At 43.7% G+C, this 25,286-nt stretch overlaps 1 protein-coding gene across 13 annotated transcripts in view; it reads left to right on the top strand.

The window, feature by feature from the left end:
* Positions 1–25,286, top strand: part of NAV2 (neuron navigator 2) — a 768,631-nt gene that overhangs the window by 720,803 nt on the left and 22,542 nt on the right. For 8 of the 13 annotated variants that reach the window (XM_021926842.2, XM_021926846.2, XM_021926834.2 and 5 more), the window contains 10 exons: positions 3,966–4,049; positions 4,411–4,522; positions 6,509–6,654; positions 9,025–9,033; positions 9,439–9,611; positions 17,282–17,435; positions 18,607–18,769; positions 19,501–19,601; positions 22,039–22,134; positions 23,947–24,115. In XM_021926842.2, coding sequence (XP_021782534.2) covers positions 3,966–4,049; positions 4,411–4,522; positions 6,509–6,654; positions 9,025–9,033; positions 9,439–9,611; positions 17,282–17,435; positions 18,607–18,769; positions 19,501–19,601; positions 22,039–22,134; positions 23,947–24,115 — 1,207 coding nt within the window. Of the gene's footprint in view, positions 1–3,965; positions 4,050–4,410; positions 4,523–6,508; positions 6,655–9,024; positions 9,034–9,438; positions 9,612–17,281; positions 17,436–18,606; positions 18,770–19,500; positions 19,602–22,038; positions 24,116–25,286 lie in introns of those variants that run through there. The other 5 variants (XM_021926835.2, XM_021926838.2, XM_021926839.2 and 2 more) reach the window with 3 other exon arrangements.

A 25,286-nucleotide genomic window follows, 5' to 3' on the forward strand; every position in this document is an offset into this window, starting at 1 on the left:
GAGGATTCCCTCTTTTTCTATTATTTGGAATAGTTTCGGAAGGAATGGTACCAGATCCTCTTTGTACCTCTGGTAAAATTTGACTGTGAAGCCATCTAGTTCTGGACTTTTTTTTTGATTGGTAGGCTATTAATTGCTGCCTCAATGTCGGAACTTCTTATTGGTCTATTCAGGGGTTCAACTTCTTCCTGGTTTAGTCTTGGGAGGGTGTATGTGTCTAGGAATTTATCCATTTCTTCTAGATTTTCTAGTTTATGTAGAGGTGTTTATAGTATTCTCTGATGGTAGTTTGTATTTCTGTGGGTTCGGTGGTGATATCCCCTTATCATTTCTTATTGCATCTTATTTGATTCTTCTCTCTTTTCTTCTTTATTAGTCTGGCTAGTGATCTATCTATTTTGTTGATCTTTTCAAAAAACCAGCTCCTGGATTCATTGATTTTTTTGAAGAGTTTTTTGCGTCTCTATCTCCTTCAGCTCTGCTCTGATCTTAGTTATTTCTTGTCTTCTGCTAGCTTTTGAATTTGTTTGCCCTTGCTTCTCTAGTTCTTTCAATTGTGATGTTAGGGTGTCAATTTTAGATCTTTCCTGCTTTCTCTTGTGGGCATTTAGTGCTATAAATTTCCCTCTACATACTGCTTTAAATGTGTCCCAGATATTCTAGTATGTTGTGTCTTTGTTCTCATTGGTTTCAAAGAACATCTTTATTTCTGCCTTAATTTCTTTATGTACCCAGTAGTCATTCAGGAGCAGGTTGTTCAGTTTCCATGTAGTTGTGTGGTTTTGAGTGAGTTTCTTATTCCTGAGTTCTAATTTGATTGCACTGTGGTCTGAGAGACTGTTATGATTTCTGTTCTTTTGCATTTGCTGAGGAGTGTTTTACTTCCAATTATGTGGTCAATTTTAGAATAAGTGCAATGTGGTGCTGAGAAGAATGTATTCTCTGTTGATGTGGGGTGGAGAATTCTGTAGATGTCTATTAGGTCTGCTTGGTCCAGAATTGAGCTCAAGTCCTGGATATCCTTGTTAATTTTCTGTTTCGTTGATCTGTCTTATATTGACAGTGGGGTATTAAAGTCTCCCACTATTATTGTGTAGGAGTCTAAGTCTCTTTGTAGGTCTCTACAGACTTGCTTTATGAATCTGGTGCTCCTGTGTTGGGTGCATATATATTTAGGATAGTGAGCTCTTGTTGTTGCATTGATCTCTTTACCATTATGTAATGGCCTTCTTTGTCTCTTTTGATCTTTGTTGGTTTAAAGTCTGTTTTATCAGAGACTAGGATTGCAACTCTGCTTTTTTATTATTATTATTATTATTGGGGCATTTAGCCTGTTTACAATAGGAATGCCCGTAACTGGAGTCATGGATGACAATCAGATGCAGAACTGAAATCAGTGGAAATCCAGTCATTTACACTTAGCTTTGTCATTCATTTGCAATATGAGGTTAGCAAATGTTCTTTTAGACATCCAGGCCCTGGCCTGTTTCCTTTGTCAACTATGTGACTGTCTTAAATTGATTGGCTTTGGTTTTGCCACACTTTCCAGGGCAAAGTAAAGCATATCTCTTTATTTTACAATGCAGAGGCACTGTCTCCATGTTTTTGTTTTTTGTTTTGTTTTGTTTTGTTTTTTGAGACAGAGTTTCATCTCGCTCTGTCACCCAGGCTGGAGTGCAGTGGTGCGATCTCAGTTCACTGCAAGCTCTGCCTCTGGGGTTCACGCCATTCTCCTGTCTCAGTCTCCCAAGTAGCTGGGACTACAGGCACCCACCACCATGCCCAGCTAGTTTCTTTTCTTTTCTTTTTTTTTTTTTTTTTTTTTGTATTTTTAGTAGAGACAGGGTTTCACCATGTTAGCCAGGATAGTCTCGATTTCCTGACCTCAGGATCCGCCCGCTTTGGCCTCACAAAGTGCTGGGATTACAGGCGTGAGCCACCATGCCTGGCCTGTCTCCATTTTTAATAGAGAGAGGGAGTGCAATCAGAGAGAAGCTAACTATTCCACTTAACATTTCTGCTACAAATAGAAATGCTCCCTGCCAACGGTTGACTCTGGACATGTCTTAGCCTCCGCCATCCCTCTTTGATGAAGTCTAATAACAGGCCTCTCTTTACCCCTCACATCTTTCCTTAGATTGAAATGTCACTGTGCCTCCTCACAGCGCACAGCAATAGCTTCTTCCCACCCGCCCCTGATGCTTATCCAGCGTTGATACCTCACTGTGTGCGTCAGTCATCTCCTCCTCTCAAATTTCACAGCATGATCAAATTTCACCTCTGTCATGCATCCTCTGCCCTTCTCATCCCTCTTGTAGCCCACTGTGTTTCTACTCCCCGTCTCTACCCCTGTGTTCTCAGGTACTCTCACTCCTCTCATAGTTTGTCACTTTCTCATTCCCAAACCTCCTTATTTCCCCACAAGTGTCCATGCGTTCCTGTGTTTTGCACTACCTGAACAGTTCATAGACCATTTTCACCGGTTTTGTTTCATCTAGGTGAAAATAACCCTGGGGGGAAAATAGATATTGGTACCATTTCATAGATGAAGCTGAGGCTAGTAGGATTAGGCGATTTGCTCAGTGTTATGGGTATTCAGAAGGAACTACAGGGAGAGCTGAAGACCTCTAACTCTAAATCCTGTTCCCTTCCCCTGTCCTATACACTTCCTCCTTCATCTAAGTGCTTTTCTTTTCAGTCCTTTAATCACTCATCCAACATACATGATTGAGTGGCTGTTTTTGTACCAGCAGTGTGGATACAGTAAGGAGCAAGATAGACATGGTGTCAGCCCTCATCAAGTGCACTATCTGGTGATCCTTCTCATCTGCTGCCCAAATGCCTCTCACTCTTGGACATGCCACTATTCCATTATACAAGTAGAGATTGGAGATTAGAAGATCCTAGCTGCCTAGTGGATTCTTCAGTCTATTGCTGTAAATTTCTTAGCATGACTGTTTGAAAAAGCTCCATTCTGTATTTTTGGTTTTAATAACATTACCAGGATTCTCATTCAATCAACTAATATATCACCTACTACTCTGTGTCACAGGCAAAAGCTTAGTGTTGGGGCACAAAGTTACCTCTTACCCTTGAAGAGAGTTGCAGAGGAAGTGGCAGTCAGGAAAATGCCACATTTTCCGATTCATAAACTTACTCTTTTTTCGTATTTTAACATCTCTGAAAATTAGATGCTATTTTACTTATAACTGGAAGCATTTTTAAAAATTCTTAGAAATTATTTCTAAGATGTAATGGTACATCTTATGTCATATTCTAACAGAAGTGTATAAAACTACATGAAAGCCTATGGGAAAGTGGTAACCCCCTGGAGGAACTGGGAAACATTTCTCCAAGGAGGTAGCAGATGGGCCTTTCAGTGGCTTTTTATTAACCAGGATTATAACAAGCAAACTATGCCAACCATTTTGTTTGTTCATTCTACTAACATGCTTAATATGAGCCTCTACTGTGAGCTTAGCACTTGGTGAACAGAAGATCATCCTGTTCAGAAGGATGTAGTACAGAAGGCAGACATACATTACCAATTACAAGACTGCATGTATTTTTAATTGTGATATCTCAAAGTATATATCAGAAGTACAATTTGCTTGTGAGAGTGCATATGAGGGTGTCTTGAAGCTACAAGCTGAGAACTTTTTAGACAGACAGGTAAAAATTATTAGGCAAGGAATGGGAGAAAGGATTGAGAGGAAGAGCATTTCAGGTAGACGAGAAAAGATGTACAAGGGCCCTAAGGTGGGAAGGAGCACGGAGTGTTTGAGCAAGTAGAAGACTGAAGTGACTGGATCCCAAAGAGTGGTGAGGAGTGGGATTCAAGAGGAGGCTGAAGAAGTAGCCTAGATCAAGTGGACCCACAGGATTTTTATCTTTAAGAGCCAGGCACCTTCTAAGCACTCTTGCCTTGCAAGGTAGTATAACTGAGACTGTGTCTTCCCCTCCAGGCTCACCTTGTGGCAGCCTTTGAACAGAGTCTTGGTAACATGACAATCAGGCTCCAGAGTCTGACCATGACAGCCGAGCAGAAGGTAAGGCAGAAAGGATACTTTTACCTTCCCTACTTGGAGTTAAGAACATACTTGAAAATACTGTTCTTTCATTTCAGATTATTGTATGGATGTTAATGTACTTCTTGAACTGTTAAAGTTTAATTGTAAGGAGTCCAAGCTGTTGAGTGAAAATATGACAGATTGAGTGATAATGGCATCAGTGATAGATCTTGTAGTTATAATCCTCTTCTTATGTGTTTGTTCATGCGTGTTGATCCATCTGAAAGGTTTTGTTGAGCTACTCCATTCCCTCCCCTCCTGTGTTGAAGCTAAGTTGTACTTCAGTTGAACTCTGTACAGAATTATTTTAGACTGACCGATAATTTTTTCTGTTCCCTAGGATTCAGAACTGAATGAGTTAAGAAAAACCATTGAGCTGCTAAAGAAACAGAACGCAGCTGCCCAGGCTGCCATTAATGGAGTAATTAACACACCTGAGCTCAACTGCAAAGGTAATATAAGGGAAACAGCCTTTAGCCAGAAGACCTACCTGCCCTTAGGCGCCCACCCCTGACATCTTATGATGCAACCTCCTTACTAGAAGACAGTGTCTGCATAATTTAGCTCCATGTCAGGCGGGCAGGACCTGGAAGGCAAACACCTTTAATCAAGTCACTTCTGGCCTCTATGAAGATGGCTATGGTAGTTCATCCTCTTCTCTGATATATCTGAAAAATGGAAGAAAACATGTTTCTATTGGCAGAGCGTTAAAGTGGTTTTACAACCCTTAATTTCACTAGCACTTTAATATTTACATGCTGATATATGGGGTAAGCTGAACTGAGTTCCTACCTTATTTGCCCAAGAAAAGATTTCTTTTTTTTTTCTGAGACAGAGTCTTGCTGTGTCACCCAGGCTGAAGCGCAGTGGTGCAATCTTGGCTCACTGCAACCTCTGCTTCCCAGGTTCAAGCAATTCTCTTGCCTCAGCCTACCAAGTTACTGGGATTACAGACATGTGCCACCATGCCTGGCTAATTTATGTATTCTTAGTAGAGACAGGTCTTGCCATGTTGGCTGGGCTGGTCTTGAACTCCTGGCCTCAAGGGATGAACCCACCTCGGCCTCCCAAAGTGCTGGGATTACAAGCATGAGCCACCATGCCCAGCCCAGGAAAACATTTCTAAGTGAATTATTTTGTCCTTGTGTATCTTGGGGTAATGTAGGAGTGCAGGTGAGTTAGCTCTCATAATAATAATAACTAATAGTAATCATAGAAGTAATATGGAGAGCTAGGATTTATGGAACACTTACTATGTTCTAAGTGCAGTGCTAAGTGTTTCAGTGATTTCATTATCTGGCTTTCTTTCTACAACAATCTTGTGAGTGTGATTCTGTTCTTCCCTCATTGTTCTGATGAGGACACTAGTGTTCATAGATGAGAGTCACTTTCTTTTTCTTTTCTTGAAACGGAGTCTCACTCTGTTGCCCAGGCTGGAGTGCAGTGGCATAATCTCCGCTCACTGTAACCTCTGCCTCCCGCGTTCAAGTGATTCTCCTGCCTCAGCCTCCTGAGTAGCTGGGACTACAGGCATGCGTCACCACGCCTGGCTAGTTTTTGTATTTTTAGTAGAGATAAGGTTTCACCATGTTGGCCAGGCTGGTCTCGAACTTCTGACGTCAAGTGATCTGCCTGCCTTGGCTTCCTAAAGTGCTGGGATTACAGGCATGAGCCACTACACCTGGCCTAGAGTCATTTTTTGAGGTCAGGGATTAGGGAGAAGCTGAAGTGGAGCTAGAATCTGATGAGTCGGTTTGCCCCTACAACCAGTGTTCTCAAAGACCAGCCTTTAGGTGTCGTTCTGTCCCCATGAGAAAAACTATCTGCAGACTTTATGTCAGATATCATACATTTTCAATGTCTGTGTTATTTCGTGTATTGGGCCTCCTGAAAAAGTGATAATAGCTTTGAAATGGGAAGGATTTACAAATCAGTTGGCTGGACAGAGTCAAGGAAAAAGAATATCCAGATGGAGGAATATCCAGACAGAGTCAAGGAAAAAGAATACTCACGTGGAAGGGCCCTAGATGAGGCAGGCATAGCACTTCCAAAGGGCTGCAAGAAGGCCGCTGTGACAGGATCCCAGAGAGCAGGAGAGGGAGGGGGCTAGCAATGAAGGTGCCGACTGTTCAGTTCACAAGCACATTTCCACACCTATCTAAAGCTTAAGAGCTGGTGTTGGGGAAATTCTCCCTACACCTCCCTTGACTTCTGTTTCGTAAAGTGGGAAGAGATAGACCTCATTTAACTGACCAAAGAGGGCAATGCACTCACCTATTCAAGGATCTTAGAAACAACTGCAGGGAACAGAGTTGACGTCTATGTGGAAAACACCTAGTAGTCCTCAGGTGGGTGGGTTTTGCTTAAAGGGCAAAATCCTGAGATCAAGAATAGGGCTCAGATGGGCAGCTGCTGATACACCCTGCCTTGGTCTCCAGGAAATGGCACTGCCCAGTCTGCAGACCTCCGCATCCGCAGGCAGCACTCCTCAGACAGCGTCTCCAGCATCAACAGCGCCACCAGCCACTCCAGCGTGGGCAGCAACATAGAGAGTGACTCAAAGAAGAAGAAGAGGAAGAACTGGGTGAGTGCACACCCACTCTCCTGGGGACTGACGGACAGAGTCAGTTGCAGAGCTGGCTGCTGCATCCCCCCCAGATAAAGTCCAGCCCAGCTACTATCTGTGGAACATAGCCCTTTGGGAGTAGATCCCAGGAAATGCTTTGTGGATGGGTTTTTACTGAAATCAGTATTATACTCAGCAAAACACTAGCGTCTACAACATCCCTACCACCTTGTATTTTTTTTTCTCTTTCGTGAGACTTTTCATAAAGTACTCATCTTTCATTTCATGTATGTGTCATTTCCTCCTCATTATATGTTGGCCACAAAGTTTCAGGTACTACAGCAAAGTTATTCTTAAATGGTTTCTTCATAGGTCCAAAGTATTTTTTTGAGCATATTGCTAGTTATCCCATCTTTAGCCGTAAGTCTTTATCTATTTATTTACAAAAATGCCAAGGGATAGTATCAAACCAACCCTCTCTTTGAAAGCTTTTTGACCATGTCCTATAAAGAAAAGTTTACTAATGTCAGTGTTAGAAGTTAGTAAGTAGTTCTAAATCAGGGGTTGTACCTCAAATAGCAAGTTATAGAATCAGTCTCTATTATAGTGTTTCTCCATGTATTCATAATCCCAATGAGTTATTTGAATTTCTCTACAGTGATGCCTTGAGTGGTTCTTTCCACTCTCCTGGAAAAATTCCACCCCCACTCTCCATCCAGTTTTTTAGTTCTTCTTTAAGGCTACAGAACTCTGACTGAGATTTGCTATCCCTTGTCTTCAGTGCAAGAATATTCCAAGTTGATCTGGAGTTGACCAGTGGCCCCTGGTCCCCATTTGTGCTGACAGCATCGTGTTTCACTAGTAACTTCAGTGTCCTCATTCATTCCGTACACTTCTCATTCATTTTGTGTTATCTTGGATGGGTGGCGAGGTCTAGTGATACAGATGTCAGGGATTTAGTAATTTTGGTTGTCAATGACTTGCATTGGAAGCAAGCTAAAAAGCCAGTTTAGTGTGACCCTCTCATTATTCTGATTAAATTTTCTTGTTTAAGTTACTAATGGCTTTTAGTCAACTTATTTGTTGTGACTAAACACAGATAGGATTTATTCATATTGCTGTCTCTAATATGCAATTGATAAACATGGTCTCCTTTGATTTTCAAAGTGACAAGAGAGATATTTTCTGTGAAAAATAGTGGTTATTCCATTTTCTTCAAGAAATAAAGCTTGCTTATGTTGCTTTAAGACAACTCCTGGTTATCAGTCAAATCAGGGAAGATGGATAATTGGCATCCTCAGCTAATCCCAAAGCTTAACTCTGTCTGATCTTCGGAATCTCCTCTTCCACCTGGCTTTTCACCAGAGGTAGAGGCAAGGATTTCAGTTGGTGGCTTGTGTCCCTAATCCTTCTGTTCTTGTGACTACTCTCTGGAAATATGATCAGAAGTAGGAAATGGGAGAGAAATGGATCTAGATTTGCCTACAAGCTGGACATGTGGTTTATTATAGGTGAAACCTGTTGATGGGAGAAAAATCTCATCAATTTTTAGAATGGCCTGTTTTCTGAATTTTTCAATGGCTAAGAAAACCCCTGGAATGTATTTTCACCAGGAAAAAAGACTTTAGGAAAAGGAAATTACTTTTAAAAGGGCTTTTTTCAAGATGAAACATTAGTTTTTGGCCTAGAAAAATCTGATTATGGCATTCAGAAAGGACATTGCATTTTAATTCTTTATGTTCTCATTAAAATGTTTAGGTCTCCATTTCCTGCAACAGAGGAGGGGGAAAAGAATTTTCAGATCCATCTTGTGATTTGGGGAAACTGTAATATACTAGTTCCTTTTCCCCCCATATGGTTAATATATTTCTTTAAAATAACCATTTTCTGAGTAACAAGTGAGACGGCTAATTTGCTGCTTATTAGATTATCTTCTTAAATACACAAATAGCAGAAACTCCTAAGTGGATAGGTTAAGGAGCTATGCAGCCATCCAGGGCCAGTGTAACAGTGAAGCTAGAATTGCTCAAGAAAGAAGACATCCTCTCCAAAAAGTTAAGGCACAGAGAGGTGACTGACAAGAGAAAAGAAGAGAATGAGAAGCACAGGAAGGTGGGAGGCAGCCATTTCAGCCAGACAGGGCAAAGCTGGAAGAACTGGAATTGTAGAGGACTCCCCAACCTGCTATTCCCTTTCAGAAGGAAGGAACATGACCCCAATGCTTTTAAAGATTTGTGCTCCTACTGGAAACCTCCCCTGTGTGTGGTGTTTATTATTAGCCTTGTTGTGTCTGAAAGTCCGAAGCTTTCCCTGTCACTGGCTTTCTCTGTTAAAAAATTGTCTTTTTTCCTCCCCCTTCCCCATTTTTGCTTGCGTTTTCTCTGGCAGGTCAATGAGGTAAGCAAGACCGACTTTAATATCAGATACCAAGCTAACCCATCCATTGATACGACTAACCTCATCCGCATCCCTCACCGTGTCTGAGCATCCTGCTTTGTTGCTGTGTAACCTCATCTTCCCAACATCCATCTGCTGAGCCAGGCTCTGTCTTGCTGTTGGCATCTAGTCTTGAACCAAGAGTAGGCATGGAATGTTACCCACAGGTGCAGTCCCTCAAGCTGGCAACACCAGATAACTCTTCTTCCCTTAATGCACTGATTCAAAAGAGCTCTTGGGAACTTCTTCCATTGGTGGGGAAAAAACATGGGAGAATTAATCGCTTTTTTGTGTGCATGTCTCTGTTTTGCCAAGGCCTAAGCATTGGTTGCCCCCGTTGCGAGACTGACAGTCTTATATATTCAGTTACGCAGCTCCTTCAAGCAAGCTTTCGGGAAGAAGAAGTCCCCGAAATCTGCGTCCTCTCATTCAGACATTGAGGAGATGACGGATTCTTCTTTGCCTTCCTCACCAAAGTTACCACACAACGGGTCCACAGGTTCCACCCCACTGCTGAGGAATTCTCACTCCAACTCTCTGTAAGTCTGTCTGTCTAGTCAGATAACATCTTTGGCCCCTGAGAACCCTCTCCAATAGGAATGGCTAGGAGTCCTATTATGACACATCTGCTCCTTGGGATCCTTTATGCTTTGCTTTAATAGGACTGTGCATGTTCTTTCAATGCTTTAGGACTGGGAAAGTTGAAAGAGAAAGGAAACTTAGGTTTTCGTTCTGGTGATATCAATGTCTGTAACTAGCTGGTTGGCCTTAAGCAAGTTACTTGAGTTCTCTTTGTTTCCATACCTTTATATGTCAATTTGGGATACTGGTTTCTGTGTTTGTATCCTAGCCCTAAGAATTGAACAAGATAAATTGATATAAAGGAGCTTCCTTCCTGCAGCAGTAAGAAAGGCTGGCCCTGCCCAGTAGGGCTGAATTTCTTTTGAGACCATGGTATACCAGGTCTAGAATTAAAGAACTGGAGCACAGGTAGTCTGCAAGGAAAGTTATCAGTGAGATGAGATAGTGCCTGGGAGAAGAGGGAAGTCATGGCCAGGGTCAGGACAGCCACTGAGATAGGGTTAGAGAAAGAAGTTTGGTTGTATAAATTTCAGTTTCCTCACTAGTAAAAATAGGGTGCATTATATCTACTTCACTGGATTCTTGGGAGGGTCAAGTTAAATACTATGCATGAAGGACCTTTTCCATCCTGTTCCTTCTTTCTTCATTCTCAGGGGTCCAGGTCTGTGGAGCTGACCCTAAGTCCACTTAACCAGCCAGCCCACTGAAGATAGCATAAGTGTCCTAAGGCCCTGCCTTAGCGGCTTTACCAGAAGGGTAGAGGGAATACAGGCAAAATCAGCCTATTCAGAGGCCAGGTCTTTGTAGCACACCAACTGCATGGAAGTGGAAGAGAGGAAACAGAGGATAGTAGGGTTATGACCTTTTGTTTTGTTTTGTTTTTGTTTTTGAGATGGAGTCTTGCTCTGTTGCCCAGGCTGGAGTGCAGTGGCATGATCTCGGCTCACTGCAACTTCTGCTGCCTGGGTTCAAGCAATTCTCCTGTCTCAGCCTTCCGAGTAGCTGGGGCTACAGGCGCATACCACCACACCTGGCTAATTTTTGTAGTTTTAGTGGAGACGAGAGTTCACCATATTGGTCAATCTGGTCTTGAACTCCTGACCTCAGGTGATCCACCTGCCTCGGCCTCCCAAAGTGCTGGGATTACAGGCATGAGCCACCACACCCAACCGGGGTTATGACTTTTAAGCTCACCCATTATTGAAACATGGCCCTGTCAGGGTCTCCACTTTACTGAGTTAGATGATCAATTCCTGTTTTTTTGGGGAGCACCCTAGTAAGAGGTAGCCACAGGGATGTGTACTTCCTACTGTTATGGGTGAGGTAAAAGTGAACGGAGGAAGGAAAAAGGACACTGAGGGACTGGACTTCGGTTTGTCCCTGTAGTGCCCAGCCCAGTGCTCTGTGTTATTTTGAGTGAAGAATTAGACAAATGACTGAGAGGGTGTGTCCTCCTCTATCTGCAGAGTGCCTAAGGAAGGAGTAAAGAACAAGTTGCCTGTGACTCTCACACATGCCATCATCCCAAAGCATCCCAACTCAGTTGTCTCCTGACCAGGAGAAAAAGGAACTCATCATGTCTTCTTTATTTATTGGTTTAAACTTTTTATATAGCAACCTGAGCAGAGCACTATTCCAGATGTTCTGAAGAGACCAAAAAGATATTAACCAAGCCAAGTGCAGTTACTCTCACCTGTAATCCCAGCGCTTTGGGAGGCCAAGAAGGGAGGATTGCTTGAGGCCAAGAGTTGGCAACCAGCCTGGTCAACATAGTGAGACTCTGTCTCTACAAAAAAGGTTTTTTTAATCAGTCAGGCATGGTGTTGCATGCTTGTAGTCCCAGCTACTTGGGAGGCTGAGGTAGGAGGGTCACTTGAGCCCAGGAATTTGAGGCTGCAGTGAACTCTGATCACCCTGCACTCCAGCCTGGGTGACAGAGTGAGACCATGTCTCTATTTAAAAGAAAAAAAAAAAAAGTTGAACAGATTCTCCACCCCTGAGAAGAGTAAATACTAGTGGAGACATGACATAGTACAGTTCATTCCACTCCTGAACTTTCACTCTGAAGGCCCCATTCTCAGTTGTGGTTACGATAGAGTACAAGACAAAGTTCCTACTCATGGACCCTGTATACCAAGAGAGGAGATGAATGTTAAACAAATAAATCCTGAATAAACTAGGAAAATTAGAGAGTTCTAAGGGCTAATGCTGTGAATTAAAACAGTGCTGAGATACAGAGTGCCTTGGCAGCAACTTTAGATGGGGTGGTCAGGAAAGAGCCCTCTGAGTAGGTGACATTTCAGCTGAATCTGCATGCCGGGGGAGCCACTGGGTTAGTTTCAGCGGGTAACATTAGCTGCTGTAACAAACTCAGCCCGACGCTCAGCAGCTTTACATATGACTGTGTATTTCTTGCTCACTCCAAACTCAATGCAGATAGTCCTAGTCGGCATGTGGCCTGTCCTCTAGTGATGTAGACAATAAGGCCCCCGCCATCCACAGGGCCCAGTCCTCTGCTCAGTGTTCTGTGTCCAGCCAGTGGGCGTGGGGGTGTGGGGAGTACAGAGGAGCCTGCAGGAGGGTTTTTAAGGACCGGGCCTGGAAGAGGCTTACGTCACCTCTTCCCACAGTCCACTGACCAGGACTCAAAGCCATGCCACCTGCAGGGGAGGAAGTGAAGGAGGAAATGGGCTTTGGTGAACACACAGCAGCCTCTGCCCCCGCAGCCTCCCAGTGAGCAGGGCAGTCTTCCTGACCCAGGAAATAAATAACACAAGGAGCCTAATGTAGAAACAGGTTTGATGTGTCTGAAGAGAGAGAGGGATGGACAGTGTGACCTCCCACATATGCGAAGAGGCCACAGACATAGTGAGGGCCTAGAACATGCAAGGCCTTGAAGTGAATTAGCATCCCATTTCATGTATAATGGGTGGGTGTGGTGGAGTTTGAAACAGGAATATGAGATAATCTGAATTTACAAAGATCAGTCTCTGTTCCGTGTGTAAGGAATATGGGGAAGGGAGATCACTAGGACCTCCTAGCCACTCTGGCCCACTGTTCTTTGAACATTCCAATCACACTCTCCACCTCAAGTCCTGTGCCGTTCCTGTGTCCTCTGCCTGGTACACTCTTCCCTCATATATTTATTTCCTTAGGTCTCTGCTCAGTGTGACTTAATGAATAAGGCCTTGCCCATTCACTTGCATAAACCAACATTCCGCCACGACCCAGTGCTCCCCATGGTCCCTTTGCCCTTGCTTCATTTTTCCCCATTGCACATGTTGCCCCCGGACACCTGACATAGAGGCTTTCCTTGATTATTTGTTCTCTGTCCCCAATCCCAACCCCAGATCTACAGTAGAAGCTCCGTGGAGGTAGGTACTCTGTTGGTTTTGTAGGCACTCAAATATTTGGTGGAATGAAGGAGCGACTGATGAGAGTGGTGAGTCCTGGATGGATTTAGGATATATTCTTGAAGAAAAGTTAACAGCGTATGGTGATGGATCAGATGTGAGTGCAAGGGAAAGAGGAGAGCCATCCTGGGATATTCCTAGATTTACAGCTTGAGTACCTGGGATGAGTGGGAGACACAGATGAGGGCAGAGTGAGGAGTCGGAGCACTACTTTGGTTACATTAAATTCGAGATGCCCAGCAGACATCCATATCCAGGTCAACCAGCCTGGACTTCCTAGAGGTATAGATTTGGGTGACACAGACTCGTTGGTGGTGTTGAAAGCTGGATAACTGGAAGAGTTCTCCAAGGGGTTGAATGAAGACAAAGATGATCAGAGGGCACGAGGACAAGAGGTCAAGAGGACTGAGCTCTAATGCACTCTGATATTTTAAGTTCAGAAAGAGGGAGTTAAAGACGCTGGCCAGCAAGGTGGGAGGAAACCTGGGAGCAGAGAGGAGAAATGGTTGCTGGAGGGAGTAGGAACAGGGCCAGATGCTGCTGGGCGGCCAAGTAAGATGAGCAGAGAGAGGCGGCGATGCACTCAGCTGTGCAGGACCATGACAGAACTATCCTCCAAGCCATTTTCCCCAGAGGAATCGGGCGGGGTTGACTCCTGGCTCCCCAGCCCTTTTCTTACATTCCACAGCATCCATGCACACTGGAGATGTTTGTTTTTGGTCTCGTTTTCCAAAGGGTAGGCTGAGAGCAAATGCTTATTTCCAACCTTGAAGGGTTTGTAAGAATGTGCAAATCTAGATGTGAGAGGGAGTTCAAAGACAAAAGCAAAGGCAGAGGAGTTGGGCTTAGGAAATTCCCCAATCTGTGGGCGAAAGGAATGGTAGTTGTGGTAAGGCAACGTTTTCCCACACTCGAGGCATTTTAAAATTAGGTATGCCACCAGCCCTGACTGTGGACAAGACAGTGGAAAAAGGCTTGAATCACAGTTAAGGGACTGAGTAGGAAAAAACACACATGAGATTGCTTCAGTAAGCAGTTTATGAAGTGGACAAGCATGTATTGAGCGCCTAGTGGGTATAGTTCAGGAACACAGGCTCTAGAGCTAAGCAGTCCTGCCAGGTTTGAACCTGCCTCTATCATTTTTAAATAGTGCAGTCTTGGACCTGTTTGTCTCCATGTCTCTGCCTCCCCATTTTAAAACTGGAGATAATTACAGTACCTCTTTATGGAGTGAGTAATGTACAAAGGAAATGGAATAATATACTTCAAATGCCTAGCCCATTTGTTTAGGTATTCCATAAGCATTTGTTAGGTACCCATTATGTCAATGTGATCAGATGCCAGAAATGATGCAGAGAATAACTCTGGTCCCCGAGGAGCCGGCAGCCAAGCAGAGGTAACATGTTAAGTGAAATGAAATTATCAGTGATATAGCCTAAGTCTAGTCAGGGAAGGACCTAGGGGAAAAGGCTCTGTCTTAGGCATTAGGATTAGGGACTAAAGCTTAGTTAAGGCTGCTGCAAAACAATGTGTTTTCTTTCTTTTTTTTTTTTTTTTTTTTTTTGAGACAGAGTTTCGCTCTTGCCTCCCAGGCTGGAGTGCAGTGGTGCGATCTTGGCTCACTGCAACCTCCACCTCTCAAGTTCAAGCAATTCTCCTGCCTCAGCCTCCCGAGTAGCTGGGATTACAAGTCCCCACCACCACAGCTACACCACCCAGCTAATTTGTGTATTTTTAGTAGAGACAGGGTTTCACCATGTTGGCCAAGCTTGTCTCGAACTCCTAACCTCAGGTGATCCACCTGCCTCAGCCTCCCAAAGTGCTGGGATTATAGGCATGAGTCACCACGCCCGGCCAAGAATGTGTTTTCAACATCATGTCTACATTATAGGACATCTCATGAGGCCTCATCATTGTGTGTTTCTGAGAGCTGGTTGATTCTGGAGGAGCATAGGGGACAAAGTCCTCCCAACACAGACTTTCTTCATTTCAGTTTGCTACCATTTGTATAGTCAAGGGTTTGAGCCAAGCTCTGCAAAGTAACCCATGTGATATGTTCCACAAAGTGAGTGCCAAGAAGGTATTTTCTCTCTTGCTGAGCGCTTTTTGGGAAAAGGGTGCCGATCGGGTGAAGATGACTTGAGCAAGGTGCCTTGTCGTGGACTGCTGGACAGACCAGCCTCACATGGTGTCAGCCAGAACAGACTGTTCTCTGCAGTGAATCTGAGCCTTCAAGATCTGTGTAGGACATGATTTGGCTAAGACAGGAGATAACAGTGGAATTTTGTTCAGACTTTACACTCCATTTAAACCAAGAAATATAGTCTTCTCAAGATAGAACCAGTTTTTGCAAGCTCCTCCTGCAAACCTCCCAAGCCAAAGAAAAAAAAAAAAAAAAAAGAAAGAAAAAAACCATGGTTCTATCAGTAAACCTCTCAAACCACAGTCTATTCAAAGTACAGAGAGCTGAGAAAGAAAGGATGTTGCAAATTCTAAAGACATTTCTCTCTCACCCTTTTCGTCCTAAATCTATTGGCTTCAGTCTCTCAAAAGTGTGAGATGGAAATAATTAGATCATTTTCAGGAGTTCTTTCGGATTAGATTTTGAAGCTAAAAATCTTCCTTGGTGACTGGTAACTTTTAAAAACGTAAGGTGGTTTTACTGTGTCTCTCAAATCAAAAGAGTTCAGGTTCAGGTCAAGAAAAGAGCAACAAAAACATTTGACTATTCAAGTGTTAAATTTTTCTTCCAGTTCTTTCTGCCCCTGAAATACAATTTCATCTCTTTTAACAATTTTATAAATCATTTTCCTTTGGGAAATAAAAGTTCCACACCCTCACCCATTTTTACAGGTCAGGTTTTGTTTGGCCCCAAACCCATCGCTTGGGTCTTGGAGAGCAGACTCGTGTGATCGTTTACTTCTGGAGAGACCACATGCTCATCATCTCCTTTAGACATAATTGGCTTCAGCTTTGTAACTTTATGAACTTGAGAATGGGGGTGTTTGGGGTGGTTTTTCTGTCTTCAGTCCAAGAAATGTCAAAGCTTTCTATTCTGGATCACCCAGTAACCCAGATGCTAAGATCTATGAAACTCACAGAACTATTTTTTTTAAGAGAACTATCTTTCTTAACGTTGCAATTCATCATGACTTTTATGATCTTCTACTTTGTGCTGATTTGCCAGGTGTTTGGAGAGCAAACCTAAGTAATTAAGGAGCCTAGCCTAGAAGAACCACCACTTCAGAAAGAGGAACTCAACAGGGTCCCATGGTGACCTTGACCTGGTGTGCAGCAGAGAAAAGAAGACAATTAGCCAGGCTGTTGCAGAGTTTTCAGATACAACTTTGGCTTGCATATCACACCATCCCGTCTGTTCTCCAACTCCCTGAAGAGGTTTCCCTTCTTGCCCTGAGTGTGTTAAGCAGTGTGGGGGCTGAGGGAACTAAAAAAGGTTGATCTGTCTAGATATTTTTAGGGGAGTGAGTTTTCAGAATGTGATCAGGAACAGATTAACACCTTCCATGCATATCTTTAGGTTTCATCCCCATTTTGGCAAATAAAAATCACCCCTCAGTTGTTTGACAAAGGAATTTCTAATCTTTAAAACAGATAGCTGACCCTGCTTCTCTGAGTCAGTTTGGAACTCAAGGGCACGTGGTGTCATGGAAGCTCAGCTGTGTACACATGGTGGGGGAGGGGGTATCAAACTGGAAGGTTACTACTCCCTTTTGCCAGCTCCTGCTTCTCCCTGTATTACTGGAATTTTGCTGAAAGGCACACCAAAGCCATTCTAATTGCCTGAGCTCGGCAAAGAAAGAATGTAGAGAATGAAATCTTGTCTCTAAAAAAAAAATAAAAATAAAATTTAAAAAGTGAAACCGCAAAAGGCAGGAAAAGAGTGAAAGAAAAAAATATGAACAAAGAAAAAGGACAACAAATTGAAAATAATATGGTAAATGTTAATCCAACTATATTAACAATGATTTTAAACATCGGTGGTCTAAATAAACCAATTTAAAGAAGAAAAAAAAAAGAATGTAGAGAAGGAATAAAGTCTGTTTTCAGGTGTTTTTGGTATTATCACCCCAGGAAGCACCAGGCAGCTGGTTATTCATAGTTACTGCTAAACAAACCTGATGATTGACGTGGACCAGTGGTCAGTAGGGGACTAAAAGGAGCTGCTTTCATCAGTAACATTCCTCTTTCCCTAGGATTTCAGAATGCATGGATAGTGAAGCTGAGACTGTCATGCAGCTCCGAAATGAGTTGAGAGACAAGGAGATGAAGCTGACGGACATCCGCTTAGAAGCTCTCAGTTCTGCCCACCAGCTGGACCAGCTCCGGGAGGCCATGAACAGGATGCAGGTGAGAGCCCAGTAGCATGGGCTGAGCTCAAGGCTGTCTATGAAGGAGCTCCCAGAGGCTGCTCTCCACTAAGCCCTAAGGGCTACATCAGAATCTGGTGGCAGCCCTCGCTTTCCCAGCCTCTATCTCTTTTCATTCCCTCCCACACATTGCTCAAAGACCAATCTTTTGGAAGAATAAGAGTACCCATGCCCTTCCTTTACATAATGCTTTTAGTGACTCCCCTGGTGCCTGTGGCATGTGGTGCAGTCTCCTTCACCTGGCCTTCAAGGCCTTCTACAGGGTCCTTTCCAGTTAATCCACACCACCCTCCCCAGCTCCTCTTCCCAGAATCTACTCACCAACCAGATGGAGTCACTGACTGCCATCTTTGCATCCCTCTTTCATATCGTTGCCTCCACTGGGAATATTCCTCTGCACGTCCAAGTTAGACCCTTCCCTTAATGCTCGGCCTGATACTTGTCCAAGTCTTGCAGCTGGAGTTAGTGCCCTCATCTGAATCTTCTTGTAGATTTGTTCTTACAGCCCCTCCCACCTTCTGCCATGGAGTGAAGACATTTGGGTCTTCTGGGCTTTTTGCATACCTTTCTCTGGACATAGCACCAATGCCTTGCACATTGTAGGTTCTTCATGAATATTCATAGAATGAAAGATACCTCTGGAGTCTGCCAGGACCTTAATGGAGTCAGTTTTCCCAAAGGAGGTTCCCTGAAACACTCATTCCATGAGAAGCTCTATGAAAGGAGAACTCCTTGATCAAATATATTTGGAAAATTCTGCACACCATATGCCTCTGTTCGATTCATGGCGTAGAGGAACTCATTAAACGTTCTGAGAAGTCCTGCAGGAAAGAAGCCTGTAAAAGTCAGAGTTGCACAAACCTCTTAGATCATAAGACTCTTTTTTACTTAATCCTCAAGCAGCAGACTCTGGGAAGCATTTCAGAGGTCTTTTCAAAGGCCTGTTCTCTGAGTGGATGGACCTCCCCTGCCAGCATGTCTTGTGTCTACAGCAGGGGCAGCAAACACTGCTGAATCTCTCTGAGGGTGGTGTTCGCCTTGGGTGGGAGACCAGCCTGGTTTCTGCGGGGAACTTTCAGATCCTTCCTTCAGAAAAATCTTGTTCATGTTACTTCTGCCTACTAAGTGAGCTTCTCCATTACTCTTTGCAGAGTGAAATAGAGAAGCTGAAAGCCGAGAATGATCGGCTGAAGTCAGAGTCTCAAGGCAGTGGCTGCAGCCGGGCTCCTTCCCAAGTGTCCATCTCTGCCTCCCCAAGGCAGTCCATGGGACTCTCCCAGCACAGCTTGAACCTCACTGAGTCAACCAGCCTGGGTGAGTGGCCTACAGGGTTTGGGGGCGGGACTGGACCTAGAGCTGGCACCCTGATCTCTAAGTGAGAACCCCAAAATAAGCAGACCAACAGATCAAATGGAGAGGCAACAGGCGTGTGTGCACTTGGGGTGTGTATGTGTCTGGGTGTGAGTCTGCTACCAACATGAACCCAGCCGTTAGACTGCTCTCATGCTTTGCTCCAGCACCCCAAATTCTCCAAGCCCTGAGCTTGGATCCCCTCGCCCACCATGCTGAGTTCTGTTTGATCCATTTTAAGAGGCTGACCTGCAAGCTGAATGCTGTACACAAACCCCATAGTAGCAGGTCCCAGTCGGGGCAGTGGCTTGGTCTATGATCTTCCTGTCTTCAGGATGGATTCCAGGCTGGCACAACCATCAGTGAACACAATCTAGGTTTTCTTTGTAAGCATATTAAGGCTGATGCTTTTATTTTGTATCCATGATGCTGCTGTTGCTGTTGTTTTGGTTGAGTCTCTCCCTCGCACTTCCATCCGGCAAGGTGCATTGTCAGCCTGCTGGTTCCTTGGTTGGTCCACCATTGGTTTCTGTGACTGCATTCTCCATTTTGCCCTCTCCTCTTCCCCTATCCGCCCACCCCCTGCACCCTGACACCTGTTTGTCCCACTGCTGTGCCAACCAGCAACGGGGGTGTCAGGAAGCTGGCTTTGCTGTCCCCATGTGCCTAAGGCTGTTGATGTTTTCCATTCGCAGACATGTTGCTGGATGACACAGGTGAATGCTCGGCTCGGAAGGAAGGAGGCAGGCATGTTAAGATAGTTGTCAGCTTTCAGGAGGAAATGAAGTGGAAGGAGGTTAGTTGGATCCCTTTCCCTGCTCTGCCTGTCCCTCCCCCAGGTAGAACTACCTAGCTTAGTGATCTAATTGTAAAACCTGTATCACCTCAGAGCCTAAGGTGATTTGGAAATACTACTAACGCTTCTCTTAACTAACCATAATTAATCCCTTGCAGCATTTTGACACAAGTAAAGTGTGTGAATGGCATTTCCCTTTCTCGTATGCTTGAAAGTCTAATAAAGAATACTAAAAATGGTCCCACGTTTCACTTTCATGTAATTAACTAAATGCTAACATCCATTGGAAAGGGCCTTTCTGAATGTAATGTATTCCCAAAGCACTTCAGAGGCAGCTATGCACATTTAGCATGTAAGGTACAGAAATAAGCTGACCACATGCAGCAGACCAAGAGCACCAGTTTTATCGGTCATCAGTCATCAAGAGTAGACATTTTGGTAGACATCAAGAGGTGGAGATGCCAAGCCCTGGGAGCTTGCAGGTGGCCGAAGATAGAGCTGGTAGGGCATCCTGACTCACCAAGGCTGGAGAATCTGAGTTTTCCTAGTATGGTTTCTGTTCACTTCCAAAGTCTATACCACTGCCAGAGACTATTTTGGGGTGGGGGCTAGAGTTGACATTGAAAGTTGAATTTTAGCCAGTGATTAAAGCCCAGTGATGCTTTGAATGACTATTTCTCGAATAAATGTGGAAAGGCCTCATGAGTCACCATTTCAATTTCCCTTGAGTTTTTTGTTTGTTATTTCTTAGTATTTCTAGCCAACATGCTATTGTAGTTTCAGACAGCTAGCGAACCCGCAGAACAAAGCATGTATAGCCAGAACTTTCTTAGGGGATTCCACTTTGTGGCTGGCTTGCTAGCCTCACAATAGGGGGTAAGCTCAGGATTTTGGCACTTCCATTAGCGTCATCTAGCCTTGAAAGATACAATAGATAGTTCCATTTTCAAAACGTAGCTAGTAGAGTGATGGACTATCAGGAGAAACTCATTCTTTTTTTTTTTTTTTTTTTTTTTCTTGGAGGCAGAGTCTTGCTCTGTCACCTAGAATGCAGTGGTGTGATCTTGACTCACTGCAGCCTCCGCCTCCTGGGTTCAAGCGATTCTTCTGCCTCAGCCTCCCGAGTAGCTGGGACTACAGGTGCCCACCACCACACCCGGCTAGTTTTTTTGTATTTTTAGTAGAGACAGGGTTTCACCATATTGGCCAGGCTGGTCTCGAACTCCTGACCTTGTGATCCACCCGCCTTGGCCTCCCAAAGTGCTGGGATTATAGGCGTGAACCACCATGCCCTGCTGGGACACTCATTCTTACAGTAAATGCAGGTATGCCTTGTGGACTGTTTATTCTAGTGATTGTCAGTATGAACAGATAGAACATACATTTTACAAAAGTTTACAAGTCACCTTCAAAAGTTATATTATTCTGAGCGTCCAGGTGAGGTTGGTTGACCAGGGATTATTATCCTCATTGTATAATTAAGAAACCCAAGACCCCAAGCGTTACTTATTTGAGGCCAGGGACAAGTGGTTGGGTCAGATCGTCTCACTGCAAGACTGGTGCTCTTTTCTCTGCTGATTTTGCTTAGCTGCCATATGTCACCTCCCCCACCCCTGCCCAACGACACTCCTGACTCTGCGTCCTTATGAGCATGTAAGGTATTTAAAACCCAATAGAATGGCATGTTCTATCAGCTTTTCTTTTATCAGTGTGATCTCATTAGCTGCCACTATGCAAAGCCCTGTGAACAGAGGTGCAAAAGAGTTAGAAAAAGATTGTTTTGAGAGTATTCTTCCCAGAGTTTTATTAGTTTTCTGAGTTGCACGTTTTGAGTTTTAACAAGAAGAAAAACAGTAAATGTTATTTAAAAACAAGAAAGAAGAAAAAATAGAAACACATTTTGTCCTGGCAATGTTTAAGATCTAGTAAGGAGATAAACTTGATATGCAAAAATAAGACAGAAATACCTAAAACTAAATATAAATTAGTACCGGATATATCATTATATAAGTTATGTACAGAATTGCCGAAGCAGTTTAAGCTCTGAGCCTGATGGGGTTAATCACTGAAGTCTTCCTGGAAGAGGTGAGTTTGTAAGCAAGGTTTGAAAAGACAAAGATGCTAGACAGGTGTGGAGAGTTCTGGAAAAGGAATATGTGATTTATGCCCTGTCTGACACATTTACTTAGCAGAAGGTTCCATATTCCAGAGAGGAAATCCTCTCTTCCTGACTCTTGGTCTGCTGTTTTAGCAGTAAAGCAGGGAAAGGTATTAAGACTATTACTTCCACCTAAGTTATACCTGGTATTAATAAAAATAGGACTTTTATTCCCCTTTCAAACCATTGGCGGAGTTCTAAGGCAACCTGAGTCCTCTGCTGAACTGAGTCAGAAAAGATCCACCTGGTTTTCACCTGTGTACATTTCCTTACCCTTAGGATTCCAGACCACACCTCTTTCTTATTGGCTGCATTGGAGTTAGTGGCAAGACGAAGTGGGATGTGCTCGATGGGGTGGTTAGACGGCTGTTCAAAGTAAGTGTTTCAAGATGGCGGCTACAGCAAAATACCTAACACGGGCATCCGGGCCTGGGGAGGCAAAGAGAGGTTGATGTCTTGAGCTTGGCCATTTCTCAGACCTGTGCCCTTCCCTACATCTTTATGTTGCTGGAACTTGTTCCCTGGCCCTCAAGGGAATGGAAGGACGATGGTAAGTACAGACTGGTGATCGGCCAAATTCTTTCCATCTGCCCTTTGCAGTGGTGGGCCAGCTGGTGAGTGTGATTTGAGCAACTCTTTGATCCTCTCACAGTGAATTGCTAATGTCCAACTCTTCACCTTAGAATTGTGTCTTAGGACATATGTTTTGGAGTATGTAATCTGTGGCCAGGGCTTAGATATCAGATTTCTAGCCTTCATTTTGGGGGATTTGATCCGATTTGCCTGGTATGCTGTGCCACCACTTCAGAGTCTTTGATTTGTTTTATGAGTGACATTAATGTCTGATCGATGGCCAGGCTCAAGGATGTTGCCATACTTATTTCTCTATTCTTTTTAATCACATCATTAGATTGGGTGTTTGCCACAGGATAAATAACTAATGAGTACCAAGGTGAACCTTGAAACACATGGTGATTTGAAGGAAGCTTTTGGTACATTTTTTCTATTGTCCTGAAGTAAGTCAACAATTATAAGTGCTCATTAATCATATTCCCTGAGTAGTAATAGTAGCCCACGTTTTTTGTGCCAGAGACTATGCCAAGCCCCTTATATTACCCCATTTAAAGGTGAAGAAAGTGAGGGTCAGGTTGGGCTGTTCAAGGTCATGGATCTAGAATTAGACCACGTTGGTCTAGTTTAGTTGGTCTGACTTCAACTCCTAACTTAACTATTACGTTGGTGCAAAAGTGATTGCACCAACATAGTTACTTTTGCAACAACCTAATAGTACACTGTAGTTTCTTTCTAATAGCTAGATCCAAGTAGCCTCATACGGAGAAAATTCTGTTTTTTGACTGGAGATTGTTCCCCATCCTGGTAAGCCAGCCTGTAGAAATGAGACCAGAGAAGACGTATGAATGGCTTAGGATGGACCGATTCTCCTACCTAGGCCAAAAACATATCTCTGGTGATGGGCAGTTGGGACATCCTTGGATTAGAATACCAGTTCGGGCTGAAAAGAGGCACACTGGCATCATAGTAAGTGAGGAAATGAGACCATGTAAGGCCTATTACTGGGATTCCACCGAAGTCCTTGTGCAGTCACCTCCTAGTACATGGACCTTAGTTCTACATTTACTAACCTAAAACCTTTTGTTCACTCAACTAAGAGGGAACACTTTCCAAATTAAACACACATTTTCCTTCTCAAAGATCTAGAGCTGATTTTTGCAAGCAGCCTGCATTTTAATCTCTTTGTATGATCTTTGAGCCAAAAGAAGGGAATGGAAGAGAGATTTCCTGTCAAAATTACTTTTTCGTGAATTTTCCAGCACCATTCACAGGCCCCGATGTCTTCAAGATTTCAGCCGAACTTAGGAAAAGCAGCCTGGCTTTTCCGTGCTTGGTTCATCCAGACTAAACGTTCACAACCTTGTTAGGGTTTTGTTTTGTTTTGTTTTGTTTTTCCACTCCTAACCAAATAAATCTGTATTTTAAGAGGCCTGTGGTACTTGGGCATTATCCCCTTAGAAAGTCAGTTCCTCTCCCCCTCATCCCACAGCTCAATTTCAACTCAGACATCTGAGAAAGAAGAGAAGATGATCATAAATCACCCAATGAAAACATGAGTCATGGGCAGATTTTAGCCACATCTTTGATGGAGTCTTTATTTTTTATTTTTTCCAGGAATACATCATTCATGTCGACCCAGTGAGTCAGCTAGGGCTGAATTCAGACAGTGTTCTTGGCTACAGCATTGGAGAAATCAAGCGCAGCAACGCTTCCGAAACACCGGAGCTGCTTCCTTGTGGCTATCTGGTTGGAGAGAACACAACCATCTCAGTGACTGTGAAAGGTAATTGAGCTGGTTGCAGAGGTCAGAGCTTTCAGGAATTACAGTTTTCATTTTGTGACTTGGCAGAGGCACTTGTGGCCACAGTTTTGTTTGTGCATATGTTTGTGGGCTGCTTTTCTCCCTTCCAACAGTTACTCTATGCAAGTTGAACCGTCTTTTGCTTTTTCAACCACCTTAGGAAACAAAATCATTTTAGTTTATTGCTGCAATTATCTAACAAAAGATCCCATTAGCCTTATGACTCTGAGATGATGGAATCTTAATAACCCTGTTGCAATAGGGCTTTACCAATACTGATGAATTACTCTTGCCAGCAAGCTTTGGACACAATCCCATTCTACAGATGGGAAAACCACGACTTGCTATAGGCTGCAGGAGTCACTCTGAGCATCCTGATGAAACTGCTAAAGCTTGTGCCCACGCATGGTGCTGCTAGAGCTTCCGGTTTCTCATTACCTAGCGATATTAAGCCCCAGGCCAGTGCATTCCCTAGAACTCTAGGCCCACAAAGTTCACTCAGGAAAAAAAAGCTTCACTGCCAAGCAATTCTGGGAAGCTACATCGTTATCCCCATTTGTGTTTGGGGGACAGGAGTGCACTGGTACATCAAAGGCTCTGTCATTCAGTGTCCTAACTCCTGCTGTTAAAAAGGCTGTTTAGGCTCGGCAAGGTGGCTCACGCCTGTAATCCCAGCACTTTGGGAGGCCGAGGCAGGCGGATCACCTGAGGTCGGGAGTTCGAGACCAGCCTGACCAACATGAAGAAACCCTGTCTCTACTAAAAACACAAAATTAGCCAGGCGTGGTGGCACATGTCTATAATCCCAGCTACTAGGGAGGCCGAGGCCAGAGAATCACTTGAACCTGGGAGGCGGAGGTTGTGGTGAGCCGAGATCGTGCCATTACACTCTAGCCTGGGCAACAGGAGTGAAACTCCATCTCAAAAAAAAAAAAAAAAAAAAAGGCTGTCTAATCCAATCTGTCCCAAATTTATTTGATTGTAAAACCGCATCATTTCCTATATGTTATGGATCACCTGAATATAGACTTTCATAAATACCATACTAGGCTCATTCTTTGTGTTGTCCCTTTTCTTTCTTCCCTGAAAGGCCCTCCTCTTGACTGCAGTTTTGCAGTTGTTTGACACAAGATGTATTTCTTGGTTGGTAGAG

This window comes from Papio anubis, chromosome 12, assembly GCF_008728515.1.
Source record: "Papio anubis isolate 15944 chromosome 12, Panubis1.0, whole genome shotgun sequence".
Taxonomy (NCBI): Eukaryota; Metazoa; Chordata; class Mammalia; order Primates; family Cercopithecidae; genus Papio; species Papio anubis.